Here is a 21,778-nt window from a genome sequence, read left to right on the forward strand (position 1 = left end):
CTCACTGGCGAAGGAGAACCGGAGGCACTGCCGACGCCTCTGCAACAGAGTGGCTGCGCTCCAGTGGGTGCTTCTGTCCCTCGAGAGCCAACCTCGCATCCCCCCAAATGCAATGAGTGCTCTTGAGAATCTGGAGCCCATACTGGCCGACGCAGAGAAGCTGGTCGCCGAATGCCGAAACATCAACCCATTTAAAATGGTGGCTCACAGAAAAAAATTCCGTGAGATAACTGAACGTCTCGGCCAAGTGTTTGAGCTGCTGGTGGGACTGTTGCTCGTGAGCAAGGCATTTCCTCGTATCAGCAGGGCCCGGGAGGAGGATGAGGATGATGACCATGAGGACGAAGGTGGACTGGAGGGAGCCGCTTTTGTTCAGCATTACGAAGAGCTGATGGTGCGTGATGATGCCACATTCTTCATACGCCTCTTCCACTCAAACACCTGATCTTGTCGTGTGACCTTCAGCATTTTGTGTGGGAAATCATTACCATCCACATGCAGTTGGGTTTCATGTGTAATATGAAGCGAACTGTTTAGCATATCGTTGTGATCATTCACATGGTTGTGCGAACATGAATAAAGATTCAGCCTGTTTGGCCGAGGCTTATCACAGCAGGGTTGAGTTCCTCTGCCACACCTGCCTCTGGTTCCCGTCAGTCAGGAGTGCAAATGTCTATCATTAGTGACAAGGTCGTAAAGCTATCGGTGAAGCAGTCAACCTCCGTGGGGGCCATTATCCCCAAACAGCGGAAACATGGAGCCCTGGTGAGCCTTCCCAGGAGTGAGGCCGAGCTTACACCAAGAATGCAGCGACAAGATGGAGCTGGACTGACTGAAAAAATTAGTGAATAAATCAAAATAAATGAAGTCATGCCTTGTCTTTGGTGGTTAGTGATGACATCACCGTCTACATACTCACATTAAATTTGACTTAGTATGAAACGCTGACGGTTTTGGTATTTATTACCTCCTCATGACTTCCTGACATTGAATTTAGTTGAGGACGATATATAATATCTGCATGATAAGTATAAATAAGGTGCTTTTTTTTATTTATTTAATCTTTGGTTCCTGTAAACGGTGAGACAGACAAGTCGGACAGGTTTCATCGCTCACCACGACACTTTGTTAGTGAGGAATTCTTCCTCCGTAAGTCACGTTGATGTCCTAAATGTTCTGTCAATTCCACCACAAAAGGATGCGCTATTTGAGATTGAGCATGAGCATTTTTGTAAGTCAGGTCTTTTGGTGACATCATCATAGACGGGTTTGTGGTGGCAAATTTGATCCTGGAAAGAGGTGGATGTTAGCACCATATATGGCATGCAGTATGAACTTTGTATCTGTGTTGTGGTAACCGACATATAAACATCAAGATCTATTGATCAATGCATCGCTGGAGGCTGTAAAGATAACACATCACGTTATTTACTGCACAATTACCTACAGCACGCAATAAATGTGTTTCGGTCTGTTATCGATCCAAGGGAGGGCATTACACATCTTCTAAAATTGCTTTTTCATCTGTTATTATCTGACTGTAGCACGTGAAAACAAGGCCTGCGGCGGCCTGAGTTGTTAATGTTTAGCGATGTGCACCGGTAAATACTGACAATACTGACAAACACCACTCCTCTGAAATTTCGCTTTAAATAAAATGTAAAGTTTAAATAGTTTGGTTTAAAGTTTAGTTTAGTTTAAAAAGACCGACATGGCAAAAATATTTTGATAAACAAAACAAAAATACGAAGTTTACACCTTGATTTTGTAACAGTGTAAAATTAAAAAAAAGACATTGCTGCATGACACGCAAAAAGTGAAATTGCGGATATTTATCATTTAGGCTGTATATGGACGAACGGATCGGATTGGGTGGTTTAAAAAAAAAAAAGATCCAGTCATTTTAGTCTGGATTGAAGCCGATACCGAGCCAAGGCGACAGACCATCAGATGATCTCAGTTTTAATTCATACATGCATAAATATAAAGTTTCTGGGTTATGTGAGGCTGAAAAATGAAAAAATAATAATAATAATAATAACAATAACGAGAAGAGCAAGAAGGGAAGAAAATGTAGGAAGAAATATGAAATCAAAGAGAGAATATAGTGTTAAGGATGGTGGCAAGGACGAATCTACTTCAAACTCAGGGAGAGGATATTAGCAAGCTGACAAACTCAGAGAAGAAACAGAGGGAGGGAAATGTCAAAATAAAATAAAATATATCAAATCAAATAAAAACAGAAAACATTTGCTTGTAAGTAAGTAAGTTGAGATATCAAAAAGTGTAACTATTCAATGGTATGAAGAAATGCTGTATTTTATATACATTGTTTTTCAATATTTGCAGAATAATTCACCACAATGTGAAGATTCATCTGGTGGATATCTTGGTAAAAGTTGTGGATAAAACACAAATATATGATATCATATTGATATTCATATTTTCTAATATTTGCCACAAGAAGCCACATTTTTTGGTATATGACCGACTCAAATGATGGAGCCATACAACCATTTAAACAAATGAAATATAGTTTATTTTGTTATCAGTTTGACAGTAGCACAATAAATCACCACATTCAAGTTTTTACATCACCTTATTTAAACCAAAGCTCTTTTAATGTCTTGAAAACATTTGTGTAAGAATTTCAATTCACCACTAGTAAAAACACTGTCAAATAGATTCATGATTCACTCACAAGTGATCGGCATCTGTGCTCTTCCTGTGTCCATCAATCTACACTAAGAGTCGAAAGGACTGCGGTAAGAGAGACCCCAACCTGTCTGGGAATACAAAATACAGAAAGGAGCAAAAAACTGTTGAGGACAAGTTAATGATGAAAGAATTATTGTTGGATGTATGTTTGATGTGGACTGAAATAATTGTTCATCTACTTAATAACAACAACAACAATACTACTACTACTACTACTACAAGTACTATAAAAATTAATACTACTACTACTACTACTACTACTACTACTAATAATAATAATAATAATAATAATAATAATAATAATAATAATAATAACAACAACAACTATGGCCTCATTTCAAGCACAAAGTCAAAAACCTGAATCTGATGAAGTGATAAATATGTTTGATGACTGCCTTCTTCAGTACAAAGGTATACTCCTTTACATCTCTTTCAAGTTATATAACCATAAAGAGAAGAAGCAGATAGCACACACCCTGGCATGATAAAAAGCAGCAGCTCCCCACCTCAGCAGAAGGATGTGGAGCCGATCAGTGCTCTGCGTATTGCTGCAGGTCAAAACCAGGTAAAGAAATATCTTTTATTCATTTTCTATGAAGATAAAATTGAATGTAGATCAGGGAAGGAATACTCAGCAAGTACTTGTAGTGATTCAGTGATCACAATTTTAAATATTACAATAGAAAGAGCCAGCCTGATAGAAAAGGACTATTCAGTGTGATAGAATGTGAACTGAAGTGGATCAAGGTGAGTCACTTTTTTGTTATACGTATGCTTATGATGAGCAAGTGATGATTCAAACCTTTTCATACAGATTTAATAATATCGCCATTTAATTGAATTTTACAAAGTTAGAAATAAATCCACGAAAAGGACTCCGATTACGGGGGCCACACAGACAAAGGAAATCTGATTGTTTTTAGCATGACTTTGCTCCTTTGGGACCAAGAATGGTTAACGTCCCATGAGTTTGTCCTATAAGAGAATCCGGAAGTCTGGGTTGTGTTTGGGCTCGAGTAAATTCACCTCTGAAAACAGTCGGCACCGACAATTGTAAATATTTAGCATGTTCAATATTTATGACAAAAATCTTTATGTGTGAGCCGAGAGCTCCCCACGAGGACTGTGACGTGGAACATATCAAGAAGTGGTCGGACACTTATGCTATTAATGGCAATAAAAACGCCTGCTATCAATCATGAGCAGTAAATCTCACTCTTATCTACCTCACCCGTTTCATCCCGTCAGATGTCTGGGACGCATGCGTAGACTTCAGTTCCGCCAGTAGTGGATGTGGCCTGCCCTCTCCTTAGCAGTGAATGTCTATTTCCCCATGGTTCGAGCCCACCTAAACCCTGCTGTTGCTGAGTTGACACTGCTCAGTCATGTCAGATTTCTGGCTTGAAGGACAAGCTTCTCCTTCAGAATCTCCACGTGTGGTGTGCCAGATATTTTGGGCTCTCAGACATATGTTCCGCAGCTAACACACTGATAAAGAAAGGGTTTGAATGTGAACAAGAGTCAGAAGTTGATCCAGCAGTTGACATGACTGGAAGTTTATCACCGAGACTCGCCAAATGAAAAGACTGAAAAGACAAATGAAATAAAATGTGTGATGTGCATTACCAGACTTACCAGACAGCCAGAAGATCAATGATAAAATGTTGTTCCTCACTCTTCCTCCAGGACATGAATGTTTCATTGGGCGGCATCGTCACACTCTGCAGAACAATCATCAGGCTTGCCTCTATTGCCAAGGAGAACAAGAAGAGCTGCCGGCGCCTGTGCAACAGAGTCACCGCCCTCCAGTGGGTGATTCAGTCCATCCAAAGCCAACGGTGCGTCGCCCCAGGTGTCACCGCTGCGCTCGAAAATCTGCACCGCACTCTGAGCGAGGCAAAGAAGTTGCTCCGCGAGTGCAAAGACAAAACCAAAAAGTTCAAGATTTTGAGTCACAGGAGAAAGCTCAATGAGATCAGTGAAAGCCTGACCATTGACTTTGAGCTACTGTCAGGGGTGCTGCATGTGGACCAGAGGTGTAACGCAGTGGTGCCGGTCACGCCCGATGAAGATGAAGACGAGGACGATGAGGATGAAGGTGGACCAGTGGGACCAGCTTTGGTTGTGTACTACGAAGAGCTGATTGTGCGCAACAATGATGCTGCCTTTTTCATGAGCCTGTTTTACGCAAGGTCGTGATCTTCTCCAGTGATCTTCAGCATTTTGTGAGAAAAATCTCCATTAAAAGATCATAACCATCTCATAACCATCTTGACTTGTGCTTTATATATTTCAAAGTAAGAGCAGGTTCCAGAGTGTTAGGTGACAAGGGTCAGGTAATGTCACCTCTCACTGCAGACATATTTTACCAGTAAAAAATAAAAAACAGATTTTAACCAGTGAATATGCAGTGTTTAAATGTGAAAACAAACAAATGTTTGACCAAAATGTTTCAAGTCAGAAGGAAGCAGAGAAAACACCTACAGATATATGTTGAGTAACAAGGACAAAATGAATAATTAACAACATAAAACAGAAGTTAAGATATCAAAAAGTGTAACTATTCAGTGGTATGAAGAAATGTTGTATTTTATATACATTGTTTTTCAATATTTGCAAAATAGCAACAATGTGAAGATTCATCTGGTGGATATCTTGGTAAAAGTTGTGGATAAAACACAAATATATGATATCATATTAATATTATAACATTTTATTTTGAGAGGCAATACATGCTCACAAAAATGACAAATGAGCCACTGGAGGAGTGGCTAGAAACTGAGAGGAGAATTATGAGAATTTCATGGTTGTTCAGCCAGAGGTGAACTGTTATTATATGAACATGATAATGAAATGTGATGTTTAGAAGACAGCAAAGTCACATCTTCTCCACCTTTAACATAGATGTCACTAAACTGTCATGTTTCATTTCTGGTGTTCTTTTATTTTGTTATTTCCGGTGTTCGTGTGGGTCGTTTCCCTTTCCCTCTCTCTTCAGCTTCACAGCAGCGCAGCTGGATCCCATTCCACCGATCAGACTCCAATGATTTCTACACCTGGGTTCCAGTCTGCGCATCCTGATGGTTGCTTTCCGTCCTCACGGCAAACTCTCTCTTGACCCTCCGTTCTCTCGTGCTCCTGTTGTATATTTCTAAATTCCCGTGTGTACAAGATCTTCGTCTCAGTTCTCCTCACTCAGTTTTCTCTTTCTCGCTTCACGCTTCTTTTTTTTTTTGATTGCGAGTTCTTTGTACAACTCAACTTTTGATTTGATTTAATGAGCTCAACTTTGGCTCACAGGTGGAAGATATTCATTACAGCCACACAATGCAGCTATAGCAGCAGCAGTAGTTAACTGAAATGAACCAGATATAACAAAACCGATGTAGCTGCAACACTATTCTTTTTTTTTTAATATATATAATTGAGTAAAGTATATAACGTCTACAGGGTGTCTATGGCTGAGGATGGGTAAATAAACATGGAAAAACTGAATTGATATTCAAAATATTATCAAAAACTGGACACAATTGGTTTGTTTCAAAGGGTGTTTTTTACCATGTACACAAACTTTATAGACACCCTTTAGAACTCTAGTAGCGGAGTTAAACTCCACCCACATTCTGACGGAACCTGGTCACATCAGGAAGTGTGGCCTGTGAAACCAGTTTATAATGTGACCAAACATTTTGAAGGCAGGCATGCAGACAACACAAGGCGAAAGAAAACAAGGTGATTATTTATTTAATATTGTTTTTCTGCGCTGCAACCTTTCAAGAGTAGAGCCTCTTTTTTGTGACTGCTAAGTTGTAAGCTTAATTTTGTTCTTTTGTAATTGTGTCTTCACAGTTGGGATTTTAGCGTGTGAACTGCTACCCACATATCTTGTCATTTATTTCTATCTATTAACAGTAAAACATGAAACTCATTGCCACCCAAACAAGCAAATACATTTTAGTCGGTTAAATATCACTTAACCCACGGAGGCCCATTTCATTTTACTGTAGTTTTGAATGTGGCTCAGCCAGCTGACACTGGTCGGACCACATTGTACGAGTGGCACAACAGAAAGTTCAAGTGATTTCGTTTTCTCTCCTTCATTCAACCACAGTAAAATGTTTGGAATATGTTGCTTAATTTTAACTGGGAAAAATACATTCAGATAGAAACACGCTTTAGCACTCCTGTTAGGATCTCATGTTAATTTAAAGCCCTGGAATAAGTGAGATAATAGCAAAAAAAAAAAAAACTTAAACCAAATCTGTTGGTCATCACGTGCTATGTATCTAATTCATGTGTTCTATTTATCATACTCAATTGTGTCTTTGAATTCTTTTTTTAGATATTTAGCCCCAAGTGAATGTGAAACAAACACGTTCAAGAACCGTTTTCCTTTTCCTCTAGAACAACATGGAGGAAGCATCTCTTTTGGAGGCCATCACCACTTTCTGCTGGACAGTCAACCAGACTGCCATGAGAGCGCAGAGCAACAAGGAGCGCTGCCAGTCTTTGGGCCAGAGGGTCAGGTCCCTTGAGGCAGTGGTCCTCGCCATGAAAGAACAAGGCCATTGTCACATGACGTCTGTGGTGATACACTATCTGAACGAGCTCCTTGACGCGCTGACTGCTGCGGAATACCTCATGCGGAAGTATTCTAAAAGCAACGTATTGATGGACTTCCTGAAATCCTCCTCCAACGAAGAGAAGTTCCGCAAAATTGATCAGAAGATGAGGACCAACTTAGAACTTCTTTGTGCCGCCATGCATTTGGAACTGGGGGACACGAACCACATTTACAGGACAATAGATGAAGGGACTCACGCCAGCGGGACTGCAGCCCAACCATCATCCACTGCCGCCTCCTCGGCCCTCCACAGAATTCCTGCCAGGACTGTGGCCACTCCTTTCACCCGTCCTCCCGCAGCCATTCCCCTCACCACTCCTCCTCCCGCAGCTATTCCCCTCACCACTCCTCCTCCTGCAGCAATTCCCATCTACAGTCCAGTCCCCCAGTTCATGCCAATGCCAACAGTGGTGCACCCAATGATGCCGATGGTTTCGCCCGGAACTGTCTCGTACATCTCCTCTGGTAACCCCTTACTCGCCCCAGCATCAAGCGCCTCCATCTATGTCCCCTCTGCTCACAATTATTTTGGTCCCACCGTTACCCCCCTGCAGATCCCGTGCACAGGTGTTACCCAAACATGGACTGTGCCGCTTTCACCCCAAAATACTGTGGTTACAACTCCCATCAACTATGTATTTCGCTGAAACAACAGAACACCTGTATCATATAGACAGGTCCACGTTCAATACTTAGGCTAATGGTTTCAATGTTGTTATATGTACGATCTGTAAGTGTCTAGAAAAATGGGTCGTAAATGGGATGCCGGTCTAGTGATCTGATTTTGCTGGGGTTGTGATGATTCATTCAGTTGCACTGCGGCACAATTGGTCATGTGACCAACTCCGGTAAAAATGTCTGGAAAACTAGACTTTGTGAATATATACAAATAAATCAATGAAATAAATCAACAGTCTCGCGTGTCAAAATGTAGATGAGCAATGTTGAAAATGTTCTCAGTCATCCGATAATGGGCGGAAGATTCAAGAATTACGCGAACAGAACAATAATAAATGGGGAGAATGGAAGGAAATGAGCGTCAATGCAGAGTTATACTCCACCCAGTGCCTTTCTAGTCATTGATTTGTCCTTGGCGGAGTTTGCAGTCCTGACTTCTGCAGAATTGAAGGAAAGGTTTCACTAGAGCTGCACCATGAACCAACCTCAATAATAATCTCGGACAACCTTGATCAGCCATCGCCTCTTTCTCGATTAGGTGTTTGTTTTGTATCTGACTGTTGAAAATATAACGTGCATTCTCTTGCACCGTGAGAGTCTGATGCCAAAATACATTCTTTCAACTAATGCAGTAGACTGGTCATTTGTTGGCTCTCACGCCACACTTCCAGTTTCTCATGCATTTCTAGCTTTCTAACGTACCCTGTGATGCGCTCTGTGGAACAGCAATGTGAGGAGACGCCAGCACCATTTGTCGCTCAGCTGTTATTGTATAGGTGAGTATCTCCACCAGCATGACTTAACATATTGTCAAAAGCAACCAATGAGATGAAACATGAGTGCCATTGTCAACTTGTGTCTGTGATGTATGCATGAATTAGGAACTTTGTAAGTGAGTGGCTAACGTGACGTGCAGTCTGGAGAGGCTCTCCTGTCGGTCTTGGAAAGAAAGAAATGTAAAATGCTGACAGCTGTGCTGCAGCGAGACCACAGCAATAAAAATAGTTACTGAGGAGCGCGGCATTATTCATTTAAGCAAATCTGTTGGTCAATAAAATCAGATGTTTATCACCCTAATAAAGGCGAAAACACGTCAGTTATCAAACATCCGCACACATCGCGAGTCCCCTACGCTGTGCTCCGGAGCGCCATTTTCCTGCAGCTCCCAGCTGCACACCTCAGTGTTCTGGGAGTTTGAGAAGTTGTTTTTGACAGCGATGAGACCCATTACTGCCCGGCATTTATCATGTTTGTGTGGAGTCACGCTGTACACATAGTTTCCGGCGTCTAGCGCCGAGAAGCTCACCACCCGCTCACCATACAGTATAAAAGTTAAGACCATGATCACGTTTTTTGTTGTTGTTTGTTTGTTTATCGTGCTTTTTTGTATACTACAGTTTGTATGTCAAAAAGCTGATATGGGATATTTAACATAACCTGTAAACTGCTGCCAATCAAATGGTGAATAGGCTACTGTGTAGGGTTCATGTGTTTGTAAATCTGATTGTTATGAAGTCAGTGCCTCACCAGCCATAAACCTCACCGCACCTCACTGGTGGCTAAGTACCGGATTCAAATGCTGTTGTCTGTGAACAGTATTGAATTACACAAAACACAAACTATTACTTGAACTGAAGGTGTTGCCGAAAACCAGTCCCAGCCATGTACCGCAACTGGAGGAGTGGCGACAGGAAACTATACTAAAATAACTTCTGTTCAGATGTAAATAAACAAAGACGAAAAAAAAAAAAAAAAAGACCTGTCATGTGATTGAACGCATTCTGTGAGATCAACTATGAGAAACAAACTCGGTATCCAGCATCTCACAGATCTCCCACTAAAAGGTCCAGGAACACATGACCAACAACCAAGGTGCACATTGAACTCTACTATAAATAAAATAGGACATTATAATTAAATTGAAGTTTGGTTTAGGTCCTGGTTAAGGTTAGCCATTTGTTTTGGATGTTTAGGGTGAGAGGTCCACACAAAGACAGCAATACCAACATGTGTGCGTGTGTGTGTGTGTGTGTGTGTGTGTGTGTGAGAGTGTGAGAGAGACAGAAACGCATGTTAATACTCTTGTGTGGACCAATCTTGGCATGTTGATAAAGGTCAGAGAAGGTCAGATGGAGTTGCACGGTGTCTTTGTGGGTCTGAAGACAGCCAGAGTTCCTACAGAGGAAGTGTGTGAGGAAGCATCTGAGAAGTATGTGAGGGTGTGCAGGACGGACACATGGCTTTCAAGAGAGACTAGGATTGCAACAATCTTCTTGCCATGGTGATAGACAGTTTGGCGGGATTCATGGATGATGGTGCTGGCGAATAGTGATTCATGAGACAGTAAGAGGAGATGAAGGCACTGATGGGAAACGCTGAACAAGGAAGAAGAAAACCTTCAATGAATGCAACAGTTCTCATCTTGCAGATTAACTTTGTCACTCTGACAAAACCGCAGTTCTGATAGGAGTATGTTTTATGAGACGCGACAATCAAAACTGGTACAGTGAGTCTGTTTTGATCTATTGTCTCCTTTAAATAGTTTTGACACCGAAGGAGTGGCTAGAAGCTGAGAGGGACCTTATGAGTTTCATTGTTATTTAGCCAGAAGTGAACATAAACATAATATAAATATCATATAAACATTAGAATTAATGTTTACTACAGATTTTTCAATCATCATTATGAGTCATTGTCAAAATAATTTTCAAACAAGGCGTTATTTAGTTTGCTTTTCTTCTTTTTAAGTAGGTTATCATAATCTAATTATTATTATTAGTATTGTTAATTTAAAAAGATTTGTGAGCTCAACTTTGGCTCACGATTGGAAGATATTAGTAACTATTGCAAAACAAAGAACAATGAACCAAATGTAGCAAATTGAAATTAAACTCTTTGGTTCCCCCTACTCACATGTGCCAATTACATTTTCGTCTTTCAGTAGCATGATATATATTTCTTTTAAATACTGATCAACGAGCAACACTTAGGGACGCTGCATGCACCACTTTGTAGTGATGCTATAACGTAACTGCCATTTCAGTGAGAAAAAAGAAGGAAGGATGAGCCCACACAAAGACACCAGACTCGCACAACAACTCCTGACAGAGAAGGATAGAACTTCCTACTCAAGTTTCGAGAATGAATCCAGTGTATATGCAATATTTACAATAAATTCTCCCACTTCAAATGACATGTAAATCTGGCATACATTATTACGTACATTATAATAGAATTATTATTCATAGCAGCATTGTGAATAATAATTGTGAGTAAACATATTAAACATTGTTATTCTTCTTTGCGATACAACTTTACTTAGGAGATAAAGTTCAGATATGAATCCTTCAAGTTATTCCAAACTCAAATTGCAAAATGCAAAACTCAAGAAAAGCTTGGGGCGTAAGAGGTTAATGGTACCATGTTTGTTGATTATTGTTCCTTTCAAAATGAGAAATGTTTTAATGAGGTTTAGAAATCAAGGTGCTACTTACTGCAATCAAACTCCACCTACACCGTGCGGAACCTGTCAAGTCAGAAGAAGGAAGCCAGTTGAGAGCTGATCAAGACACAGGCCCTGGCATGCACACGGCAGTCAGACGGAAATCAGGTGATTTATTATTTATTTACCTTTTTTGAGGCGTTATTTTAAGAGTAGAGCCTCTTTCCTGTGTTTGTGGTGTGAACTAAAAGAATGATATTATTCTGGATTTCAGTGTGTGAATGGCTGCTCATGCAGAGTTGACCACTGGCTTCCCCAGGATTCATTCAAAATCAATCTTTCTAATATGATTTGACATTTATAATGAACAATATCCGCGTCTTCTGTCAACAACAAAAGGCAAAAGTCAGTCAGTCAAGACCACCAAAAAAATCAATACTTCATAATTGAGTTGCTCATACTGGTCGAACCACAATGTGATGTAATATGTGGCAGAACAGAAAGTGAAAAGGTCTCTCCGTCATTGAACCACAGAAAAATGCTGGAAAAAATGCTGGAAATTGAAGCATCTTAATCCAAGCTAAAACAGACCCTCAGCTAAATACATTTACTGTATACATATATTTACTATCGTAGTCCTACTGACTGTAATATCAATTTAAAAAATAAGTAAAATGATGGCTAAAATTAAACTATGTTCAACTATCTATTTATCAGCTGGAGCCTCTTGTGTTGTGATGGGTAGATGAGGTTTCCTGACACAGTGTGGAAACCTCATCTGGGTTTCATCTCAGTGTCCGGATTATCAGTGGCCACCAGATGGCACTGTCTATTCAGACTTGAACGACTAATGCAATGAAACCTGAAGTCTAAACCAAGCGCGCCATCTAGTGGCCACTGAAAAATTGGACACTGTTTCATTAACCCTGTAATGCTGTTTCATGACACCTCATTTACCCATCACTACTTCTATGAACATCTTTCAAAATGTTTCTTAAAATTCTGCATATTTTTGTGTGAATTTTAAATGAAACAAACACAAGAAAGAACTGTTTTTATTTTCCTCTAGAAGAACATGGAGGAAGTATCTCTTGAGCTGATCGGTCTCTGCGTCGCAATCTACCACAAGGCGAAGAATGCGCAGAGCAACAAGGAGCGCTGCCAGTCTTTGGCCCAGAGGGTCAAGTCCCTTGAGAAACTGGTCGTCGCCATCAAGAAACGAGGCCGACGTCGCATCTCGTCGGTGGAGATGGAGTGTTTGAAAGAACTGCATGACACTCTAACTGCTGCAAAACAGCTCATTGAGAAATATTCTGTGACCAGCGCATTTGTGGGCTTCGTGAAATCCTCCTCCCACGAAGAGAAGTTCAGCAAAATGAATGACAGGATAACGTGCAACTTTGAACTTCTTCGCGGGGCCATGCAGATTGAGCAGGAGGACATGATGAACAAAATTTTCGACAAAGTAGAAGGAGGGACCCGAGTCAGGAGGGAAGTAAGCCAACCACCATCATCATCATCCACTGCCTCAAACAGGAGAAATTCGCACAGAACCTCCTCTGCTCTCAACATAACCCCTGCCACCACTGTAGCCAGGACTGCGGCCACTCCAGCTCCCACGACTGAAGCCAGGACTGTGGTCTCGCCAGCTCCCACCACTGTAGCCAGGGCGGTGGCCACTCCAGCTCCCACCACTTTAGCCAGGGCAGTGGCCACTCCAGCAGCCACGACTGTAGCCAGGGCGGTGGCCACTCCAGCAGCCACGACTGTAGCCAGGGCGGTGGCCACTCCAGCTCCCACCACTTTAGCCAGGGCAGTGGCCACTCCAGCAGCCACGACTGAGATCACAACTGTGGCCAGTCCTCTCACTCCCTCTCCCACTACCAATCCCTACTACAGTCCAGTCATCCACTTCATGGCATCACCAACCGTTCCAGTCATGAACCGAATGATGGCGATTTCACCTGGAGCGGTCTCTTACGTCACCTCCAGTACCTCCTACCTGCCCCGGGGATCAAGCGTTTCCGTCAGTGTCACCTCTGCCCACAACAGTTTCTGTCCAACTGTGACCCCGCTGTCGTTCCCCTACAACATGGGTTCTACCCAATCATGGACTGTGCCACTTTCACCTCAAAATACAGCTGTCATTACGACTCCGAATTACTATGTAATTCACTGAAACAAGAAAATATACTATACTATATGCTAATATAGTATTGTCAATGATGTTGCCTTTGCTACTGTCAGTAATCTATGAATGTTTTAGGGTGACTAACTGCAATGGAGATACAAGTATTTAAGCAAGACCTTCAGGTAGGAACTGGGCTGGCGGTGAAGTGGCTGGATGTCGTCGGTGTTATCTAGGTTCATTTTGAAGATTTCAAGTGATATCAGTTGCACTGCTGTACTGTCGGTCATGTGACCAGAACTGTTACTTTACTTTGAAAAAAATGAAAATACAGTCAAATCACTGAAATACATCAAATGTCATGTGACTATGGTGGATAGTGTGGATCAGTGTTGAAGGTTTTCTCATTCATCCCATGCTGCTCTTCTGAACCCTTTCTGTGCTTCAAGTGAGCTACTGCCACCTGCTGTCCGATGTTCAGTTCATTGCAGTCAGGAGATCCACATGACAAAAAATACACGGCATTTCTCACCACAGACAACACTTCTTTTTCTCATTTAATCTCAGTTCCAGTTTGTTATTGTTATTTTTATCTTTTTTTACACCACCAACAGTTTCTCCTAGTTGTCTGATGAACATGTGGACAAAGGGGTTTTGACCAGAACACCTCGAAGTGTGTCCAGTCCATTTGTACCCCTTCATCCAGTTTGATGTCGCTCTGCTGTCATAAATTGTATCAATTCAAGTTTTACCAGCCAGTTGTTTTTGACTCAATGTTTCGATGAAACAAGAGTTTAGCTGTAGAGCAACTTAGTGTGAGATGTAGGAATGAATGCAGAACTTTTTTTTTTTAATCAAGTCATAGTGTATGTTCCAAAACTACAAGACATTGCTTCCTTCAACACAATCATTTCAACAGCATTCAAGTGCACCAAACACTAAACAACAGATTGAAAAGGGCCAAATCAAAATGCAAACTTCAGTTACTGAAGCTATCTATGGTTGAGTGAACCACTTTTGAGAAAAATATTTTGGTTTTAAAGGATAGACTGTGAACTTTAAATGGAACGGCCAGAGGGGAAGGAGAAAAAAAAAGGCGGAAACAGGTGAAAAGCTTGTATGTAAGTTGCAAAAGTCTTGAAGCAGTCCAACATCCCTATGCTCACATCAGCTACTGCTACTGCCTTTTTGTCCTCTGTCTAGTTCTTCATCTACCTCTTCCTCCATCTTTTGTCAGCGGTAAATATGTTGGTACTTAGTTGGCTGGGTGATGATTATTTGCTGTGATAAGAAAGATATGCACAATTCCAATGATTATATATTTCATTTAATGACTGATAGTACAAGTAGTACTGGTTACATGCTGTACTTTGCTTATCAGATTTACAGAGCCTTGCTGAGCTTTTTGATAGCTTCTACGACTTGTTTTTTCTGGCGCTTTAGTTCTGTTTCATAGTCAGGCTTCTTTCCTTCACGTATGTCTTTCATAAGCCTCATTCCAGACAACAGAACTTCATTACACATTGGTAACACCTTTCTGATCTCAGCCGTGCGCTTCTCCGGACTGGTCTCGGTCACACCTTTCAACAGAATGTCAAGTTGCTTCAGCTTTTTCTCAAAGTCAATACGCCGTTTTCTCCGCCAGTGTCGTTTTATTCCGATGACTGAGGAAATAAGAGCAGTAAGGCCGCCTCCAACACCAAGCTGAAGACAGGAGATAAACAAAATGTTCAGCTATTTAGATGACAAAATCTATTGTCGCCAAGTGTTTTTAGTACAGAGACACTCTCAGCTAGCAAACAGACAATAACACAGCTAAGCCTTCAGTAACAAGAAAGGTAGATCATGGAGTTGAGTTTTCATTGTTCATGCTGCAACTGTGGAGCAGCCCTGTTACAGGCAGATGACCACACTCATTGCTCGATCTGCCTGGGTGCAATCAGCAGCTCACATACAGAGTGCAAGCAGACGCAGTCGAATCATCATCCTTCCAACTGTCCAATAAAAATACAATGACCACCATTACCAAAACCAAAGCCATCGTGTCCAGGAGATGCTGTGGAGGAAGAAAACAGTTCATTTTGTTTACATAACTGCAAGACCAGCTTTGAAAACCATATAGACTATGTATTAAAGAAAATAGCTGATTGTAAATGAGAATGAAACTTTTTCACAAATGAAAAGTTCGTCAATAAAAAACACAAAAGTTATCAAAAGAAAAAAAAACTTTCTTTGACTTACAGATCGATGGATTCAGTATTCTCTCTGTGCTGCTGTTTGGCGTGATGCTTTTATTTACAGTTGGGTCCGTAGGAGGATCCGAACATATCTACAGAAACATCACTGTTGGCAGACACAAAGGTCGATGCTGAAGCAGCTAGTAAACTTATATGGAAGCCATAAATCTGGCTTTAACCTGACTGACATCACAGGGTGAGTCATGGTATGTGACATATATGGAATATATTACCAAGAGTTCCTGTCAGTTTTACTGAAAAAATTGAGACAGTGCTCATCCTAAACGTTCATGTCTGCTGCCCAAGCCAATCCATGGCAGTTGACCTTCACGTACGACAGATACATACTACACTCCTTCGACCCCCGGAAGGCAATACAGGAACTGACTCATGCTGAAGGTCATATCCTCAACCTAGCTATCTATTTCAGTATCAACCCCACAAATATCTTATTTTAGATACTCCTCTTCTCACACATACAAACAGTGCAGAAGCCGGTCAAAGGCGCAACTTGTTTTAAAACTGCTGTGCCTGTAACTTGACCAAACACCTTCAAAACAGACCGATGGAGCGATCCTTGTTGGACCCGCGATGCCAAAGACTGTCTGCGCCGCAGAGCTAACAGAGCCAACGTGACGTTTCAGCTTGTTGTCACTTGTAGACCTTCAAGGTATGCAGTTTCAAAGGTGGTTAAAAACTAAACGTAGGACCAAAGAAAATGCACTGCAAAGTGTGAATAGATCAAGAATCATTGCTGTTATAAATCTGTGGCTAAGAATGATCTGTTTGAAAAGTCTCCAAACTAAAAAAGATCGAGCAAAAGACAATGTGATAAAATCTAAATTGTTGTTTCAAATGAATAAATAAATCTTAATATATTTTTGCCATATTGCCCGCCCCTTTAAACAAATACATTTTCTGCTATTTGTTCTTGTAAATATCACGCCAAAATAGCAGAGTGTCAGTAGCTACAATTGTTCACAGAATAAACTGGATTTTTTCCGGGACTTTTGATGAAGCACAATTGCACTTTGGCCAAGGTTCCTTTGGTTCAGTAGTAGTGCTGTAACTTAAAAAAAACACTGGTTTAAAGCATCAAACGTCAAACAGAATTTCATCTAATTTATATATATATATATATATATATATATATATATATATATATATATATATATATATATATATATATATTTTTTTTTTTTTTTTTTTTTTTTTATTTTATTTTATTATTTGTTGTAGCTTTATCTACAGTTGAATCCATATCTTCTTGACCTCGAGTTGGTGGAAATGGGGCAAGTCATACTGAAACTTGGAGCATAGCATTTATGGCAATGTAACAGTGGCTGTTCATACATCTTTCGATGTGTGACCGTTGGCAGGCACAATGGTCAATGATCAGTCAGACTCAGCAGCATGTTGCTCATAAACCTATATGGAACTGCCGTCTTGACGACTCAATGACCATAGTGTTCTACTTTTTCTATCATTCCATTTAGCTCAGTCCAGAAATGTGCAAACACTGCGTCAACAATAATGGTAATTCGAATGCTGTTCACGAACAGTCTATACCAATGTGTATTTTATAGACGACCATGAATAAAAAGTGAGTACAGAAAACATCTACTATCACTAAATTAAGACCAAAAAAGGCCATTTTTACTACTCATAAAACATTTACAGTACAGGCGAAATGTGTATATATATATATATATATATATATATATATATATATATATATATATATATATATATATATATATATATATATACAATCACATACAAGTTCAAGTTAAGGTTGGTTCACGCTGTGTTTAATGTTTTCTTCCCACTTCCCACCAGAAAGTTGACACTTTGAAGACGCTAGTCCACGTTGTCCTATTGTATATGGGCTCTTTCAATAGATCAACTGCATGTGAAATGATGTGTATTCTTCAACATGCACCCGGGATCAGGCTCCTGGCTTCTGAACGACACCTGATATTCATCAAAAAACAGAAAAGATCTTTCTTGCCGCCGACCACACATGAAAGCTCTAAAATTAGACTTGATTTCCAGTAGTGATATAAGCCGATACCGATATATGCAACTCATCAATGGCCATCATATCTGCTGTCAAGGAAGGCTGTCAAGACACATTAACCCTTTGTGCACCAAAGATGCAAAATAACATCTGGCAACATTGCAGCATACTATATATAATATATTACACAATCCTGTTACATCAATTTGAGCAACACTTGAGGGCTTGTTTATATGGAGTACACAATGTTAGAAAATAGACCCCAGTCGCGGAGACAAGGGCTTTTTAGTTTCACCATCGGAGCAAAACAGAGAGAAAATTACAGCGAGAGATGGTATCAGATTCAGGAAGAGCAACATTTTCACACTCTGATGGTGATCATACAGTGGGACTGAAAGTGGCGGCAGGAGTCGACATGCTGCTCCTGTACATAGTTCGCAGTGAAGAAGAACATACTGGCATCAATTTACCATCAGTGACAGTGTCATGTAAAGACACGGAAATAGTGGCAGATGTGGTAGACGATGTGGGAGAAAATACAGCGATGATGCCCTGACATCATCATCATCACTTGAGAAATGAGGAAAAGTGTCACCAGTGGATCAGATAAAGATTTGTAAACGTGATATAACTGACTATGGCCAGCACCTGGTGGCATCTCACATTAAATGAGTGCATTTACTCCGATGCCAAACTTTGGGTCAGTCTGAAGTTCTCCTTAAAAGTACATCATCATCTCTAACCATTTTCAAACTCTCACAATAGTGACATCATATTTGAATATTTTCATTGAAAAACTCGCACAGAGGGTTAATTAGCTTTATTGATGCCTGTTTGAAACATATGGAATGTTAAAAGAAACACTGAAGTTACCCAAAAAGGTCCAAGACAGGGGTTCCCACACATTTTTCCGCTCCCACACTACTTATAAATGATCTAGTTGCAATGAGCAACATATTAAAAAAATCTATGCGTAGCTCAAAAAACACACACACATGCCCATTATGAGGGCCAGGCAAATAAGTAAATAAACTGAAAATGATAATTTCATGAAAATGGTGGTGGGAGCCATGATGCTCACTTCTGTATCAAACACAGAAACTCAGTGTTTTGAAAGCAGATTTCCGAGTACCAGTTAAACAGCTCACCCAAGTGGTAATAAGATAAATTGCAACTTTAATACAACTGATGATTTAAAAAGAAATGCACACAGAAATGGCTTTCAATAGACTCTACATGCAAATTGCTTTAGTTTATCAGCCGGTATGCAATTCAGGAGTCTTTCTTTGTATTAAAAGTAAATATAATTTTGCAAAATAAATCGTCTTAAAACATAGTTTCATTCGATAAATACACTGTTGAGGCCTGCAATGTCTGTTATGCACTTCTACAGTGCTCTTGCAAAATGGCATCTGAACACAGCAGCAATTATCATGCTTGTAGGTATTGAAGTAATAAACGGAAGCGCAGAAATTTTGTGTTCAACACTCAGAACTTCTGAGTTTGACACTGAAGAACATCAAACATCAGATTGTTGTTGAATTCTAGAGCCAATCAGGTAGAGATCCACTCCATCGCAGCGTGGCCTGGGAGCCAGGCGGAAGTCAGGTTTGGGCTGTTTTTTTTTTTAATAAAAAAAAAAAAAAAAGATAATAAACATGAACGTACATAACCTTACGTAAATGCCACAAGGGTCTGATCAAGTTCTTCATTTATATAAAATGAAGTATCTACATTTATATAAAACAAAGCAAAAAAGCAAAATAAAAATAATATAAGAACTAATATTAAGTTGAGAGCAAGTATTAATGGTCTTCCACACAAATTTAAGTATTGTTCAGTTTCAATAAAAAAAAAATCCAACTGAGGATTTTTTTTCCTACTGTATTTAGAATTATGAATATAAAATTTCACTGCAATTATTATAAAGTTCACATCTGAGGGTAAATGGTCATCATGTGAGCCAAACATAACATGTTTACAAAATGTTTCAAAATCAGTAATTATTTTGTTGTCGATTATTTTGTCACACATCTCCTGCCAGAAATTCTTTACAGCTGGTTCAAGCCAGAAGAGATTTACAAAGGATTTACAAAAATTACAGGCGGTATCAATATCTTTTTGAAAACAATCTTTAATGAAGCATTTGCTTGGATAGAGTTTGTGAAGAAGTTTAAAAGAGACTTCTCTTACTTTGTTGTTTATCTGACAACGATGAGGCAACAGCCTGACCTTCTTCCATTGTACCTCCTTAAACTGCCTTCACTGAGAAATGCCGTGCGGAGAGGTACAGATGTCTCTTTAAAATGAACTACGATGTGATTTGTTTTGTCTTTGGATACTTTTTAAAACAAATCCTACCAGAAAAATGTATTCAGTGGAGATAACCAGGATATCTGCCCTTCATCAATTCTTGTTTGATGTTCATAGAACACGTATATCCTGGGAGATATAGCAACAAATATTTGTGCATATTCTCTAGGTGAAACATTGAGGTTGAACTTTTCAAAAAATTCCTTTTAAGAAAGTAGTAAGCCCTCTTCATTGAATAGCTGATCCACTAGTAAAATATTACTTTCAAAACAATGTTGCAGGAAGAATAACGAAAATATCCCTGTTATTCCAAATAAAATAGCTATGTGAAGAAAAATTGTGCTTCAAGGTGAAAGACATGAAAAGCGGACAATTTAATGAGATTTTATCAATATGGTTATTGCAAACCATGAAGGAATTTAAACCTCCAACACTTGGAAACAAATGGAGAGGAATTACAGTCCAGATCAAGTTAGGATTAACAGGGCGTAGCTTCAGCCAAGTCATTATAAAGTCTGAAACATTAAGGCCATCATTTTCACAAGAGTTCATTCGTACTTGTTTCTTCAAATGGTGTATACGTTTTTGTCCAGATGAAATTAGAAAATTATATTAGAAATGTCTTTCTTTCAAGATCATTGTCAAGATTACGGGCTAATTCAGCATAAACCTCCTTTACCGGAATATTGCCCAATCATGTGGATAGAACACTCTTTAATAGCCAAGAGTTCACATTTGTTTATGTTCAAGACGTGGCCTGAAGCTCGGGAGAAGATATCAATTTTCTCAAAAGCAAGGGGAACCTGTTATCTTTCAAGAATAATGCCGTACCATCTGCTATTTGAGTTATAATACTCTTTATTGAAATACCTTGCAGACGACTGCTTTGGATACCATTTGCCAGTACAGTATAAAAGTATATCAGTCATAAATCCAGACTGCGTGTCATCAATAATTGAATATAGCAATTATTTTCGCAAATATTAAAGCAAAATTTTAATTGTTTAGTAGGAGATTGGACGCAAATTATCAATGAATAAAATGTCTTTGTGGAATCAACATTGTCAAGCCTTGAGTCATAGTGGTTTCGAAACCTTTAGCAGAGACGACAAATGAGGCTAAATCGTCTATGAAAGTTTTATAAAACTCGGACGTAAGACCATCTGTCCCAGGAGATTTGTTATTTTTCAAACTTAGTATCGTACTTTGTACTTCAGTTAAGTTGATGGCTTCATCACATGGCTGGATATATATTTTAGTAAGTGAGTACAAAAAGTGAATTGCTGAATGTCGACTAAAGTGAGAGTGGAACAATGTAGAGTAAAAATCACCACAGAACTGAGATGTTTTTTTATTTTTATTATTATTAGCTTCCAAATGCACCCACTGAGAGGAGGAAAATGGGGAGGAGGGAAAACCTCATTCCTGTACACCGGCTCCTCCAGGCCGAATGTCCACGGTCCATTTTACCATTGATCTTACCATTTTGTCTGTCTATATTTCTCAAAAAGACAAAGGACAAAGGATCTGTCCACTTGGAGGATCCGGTAGAGGAATGAAGTTGGCCATCTTGTCTTAGGTACCTCTCAATAGATGAGTCGGTAAAAGACTTGTTGAG

The 21,778-nt window shown here is 39.8% G+C and overlaps 3 protein-coding genes across 5 annotated transcripts; all 3 read left to right on the plus strand.

The window, feature by feature from the left end:
- The first annotated feature begins 3,199 nt into the window (after positions 1–3,199).
- On the plus strand, positions 3,200–6,586 carry LOC128771382 (uncharacterized). The gene is made up of 4 exons (XM_053886801.1): positions 3,200–3,283; positions 4,405–4,863; positions 5,717–5,820; positions 6,568–6,586. Exons 1-4 carry the CDS (start codon positions 3,200–3,202, stop codon positions 6,584–6,586), a joined length of 666 nt encoding a protein of 221 aa, XP_053742776.1.
- LOC128771088 (uncharacterized) lies at positions 6,266–8,572 on the plus strand. 2 transcript variants are annotated; one of them, XM_053886223.1, is made up of 2 exons: positions 6,266–6,450; positions 7,061–8,572. In XM_053886223.1, exon 2 carries the CDS (start codon positions 7,129–7,131, stop codon positions 7,987–7,989), a length of 861 nt encoding a protein of 286 aa, XP_053742198.1. In that variant the 5' UTR covers positions 6,266–6,450; positions 7,061–7,128; the 3' UTR covers positions 7,990–8,572. The 2 variants fall into 2 exon arrangements, with proteins under 2 accessions (XP_053742198.1, XP_053742197.1); XM_053886222.1 differs by having other exon boundaries at positions 7,123–8,572.
- Positions 8,573–11,556: 2,984 nt separating this feature from the next.
- LOC128771168 (uncharacterized) lies at positions 11,557–14,091 on the plus strand. Of its 2 annotated transcripts, none has more exons than XM_053886354.1 (2): positions 11,557–11,630; positions 12,532–14,091. In XM_053886354.1, the coding sequence occupies exon 2, from the start codon at positions 12,538–12,540 to the stop codon at positions 13,639–13,641; it is 1,104 nt and encodes a 367-aa protein (XP_053742329.1). In that variant the 5' UTR covers positions 11,557–11,630; positions 12,532–12,537; the 3' UTR covers positions 13,642–14,091. The 2 variants fall into 2 exon arrangements, with proteins under 2 accessions (XP_053742329.1, XP_053742330.1); XM_053886355.1 differs by having other exon boundaries at positions 11,616–11,630; positions 12,535–14,091.
- Positions 14,092–21,778: the final 7,687 nt, after the last annotated feature.

The sequence above is a fragment of the Synchiropus splendidus genome, chromosome 14, assembly GCF_027744825.2.
Source record: "Synchiropus splendidus isolate RoL2022-P1 chromosome 14, RoL_Sspl_1.0, whole genome shotgun sequence".
Classification (NCBI taxonomy): Eukaryota; Metazoa; Chordata; class Actinopteri; order Syngnathiformes; family Callionymidae; genus Synchiropus; species Synchiropus splendidus.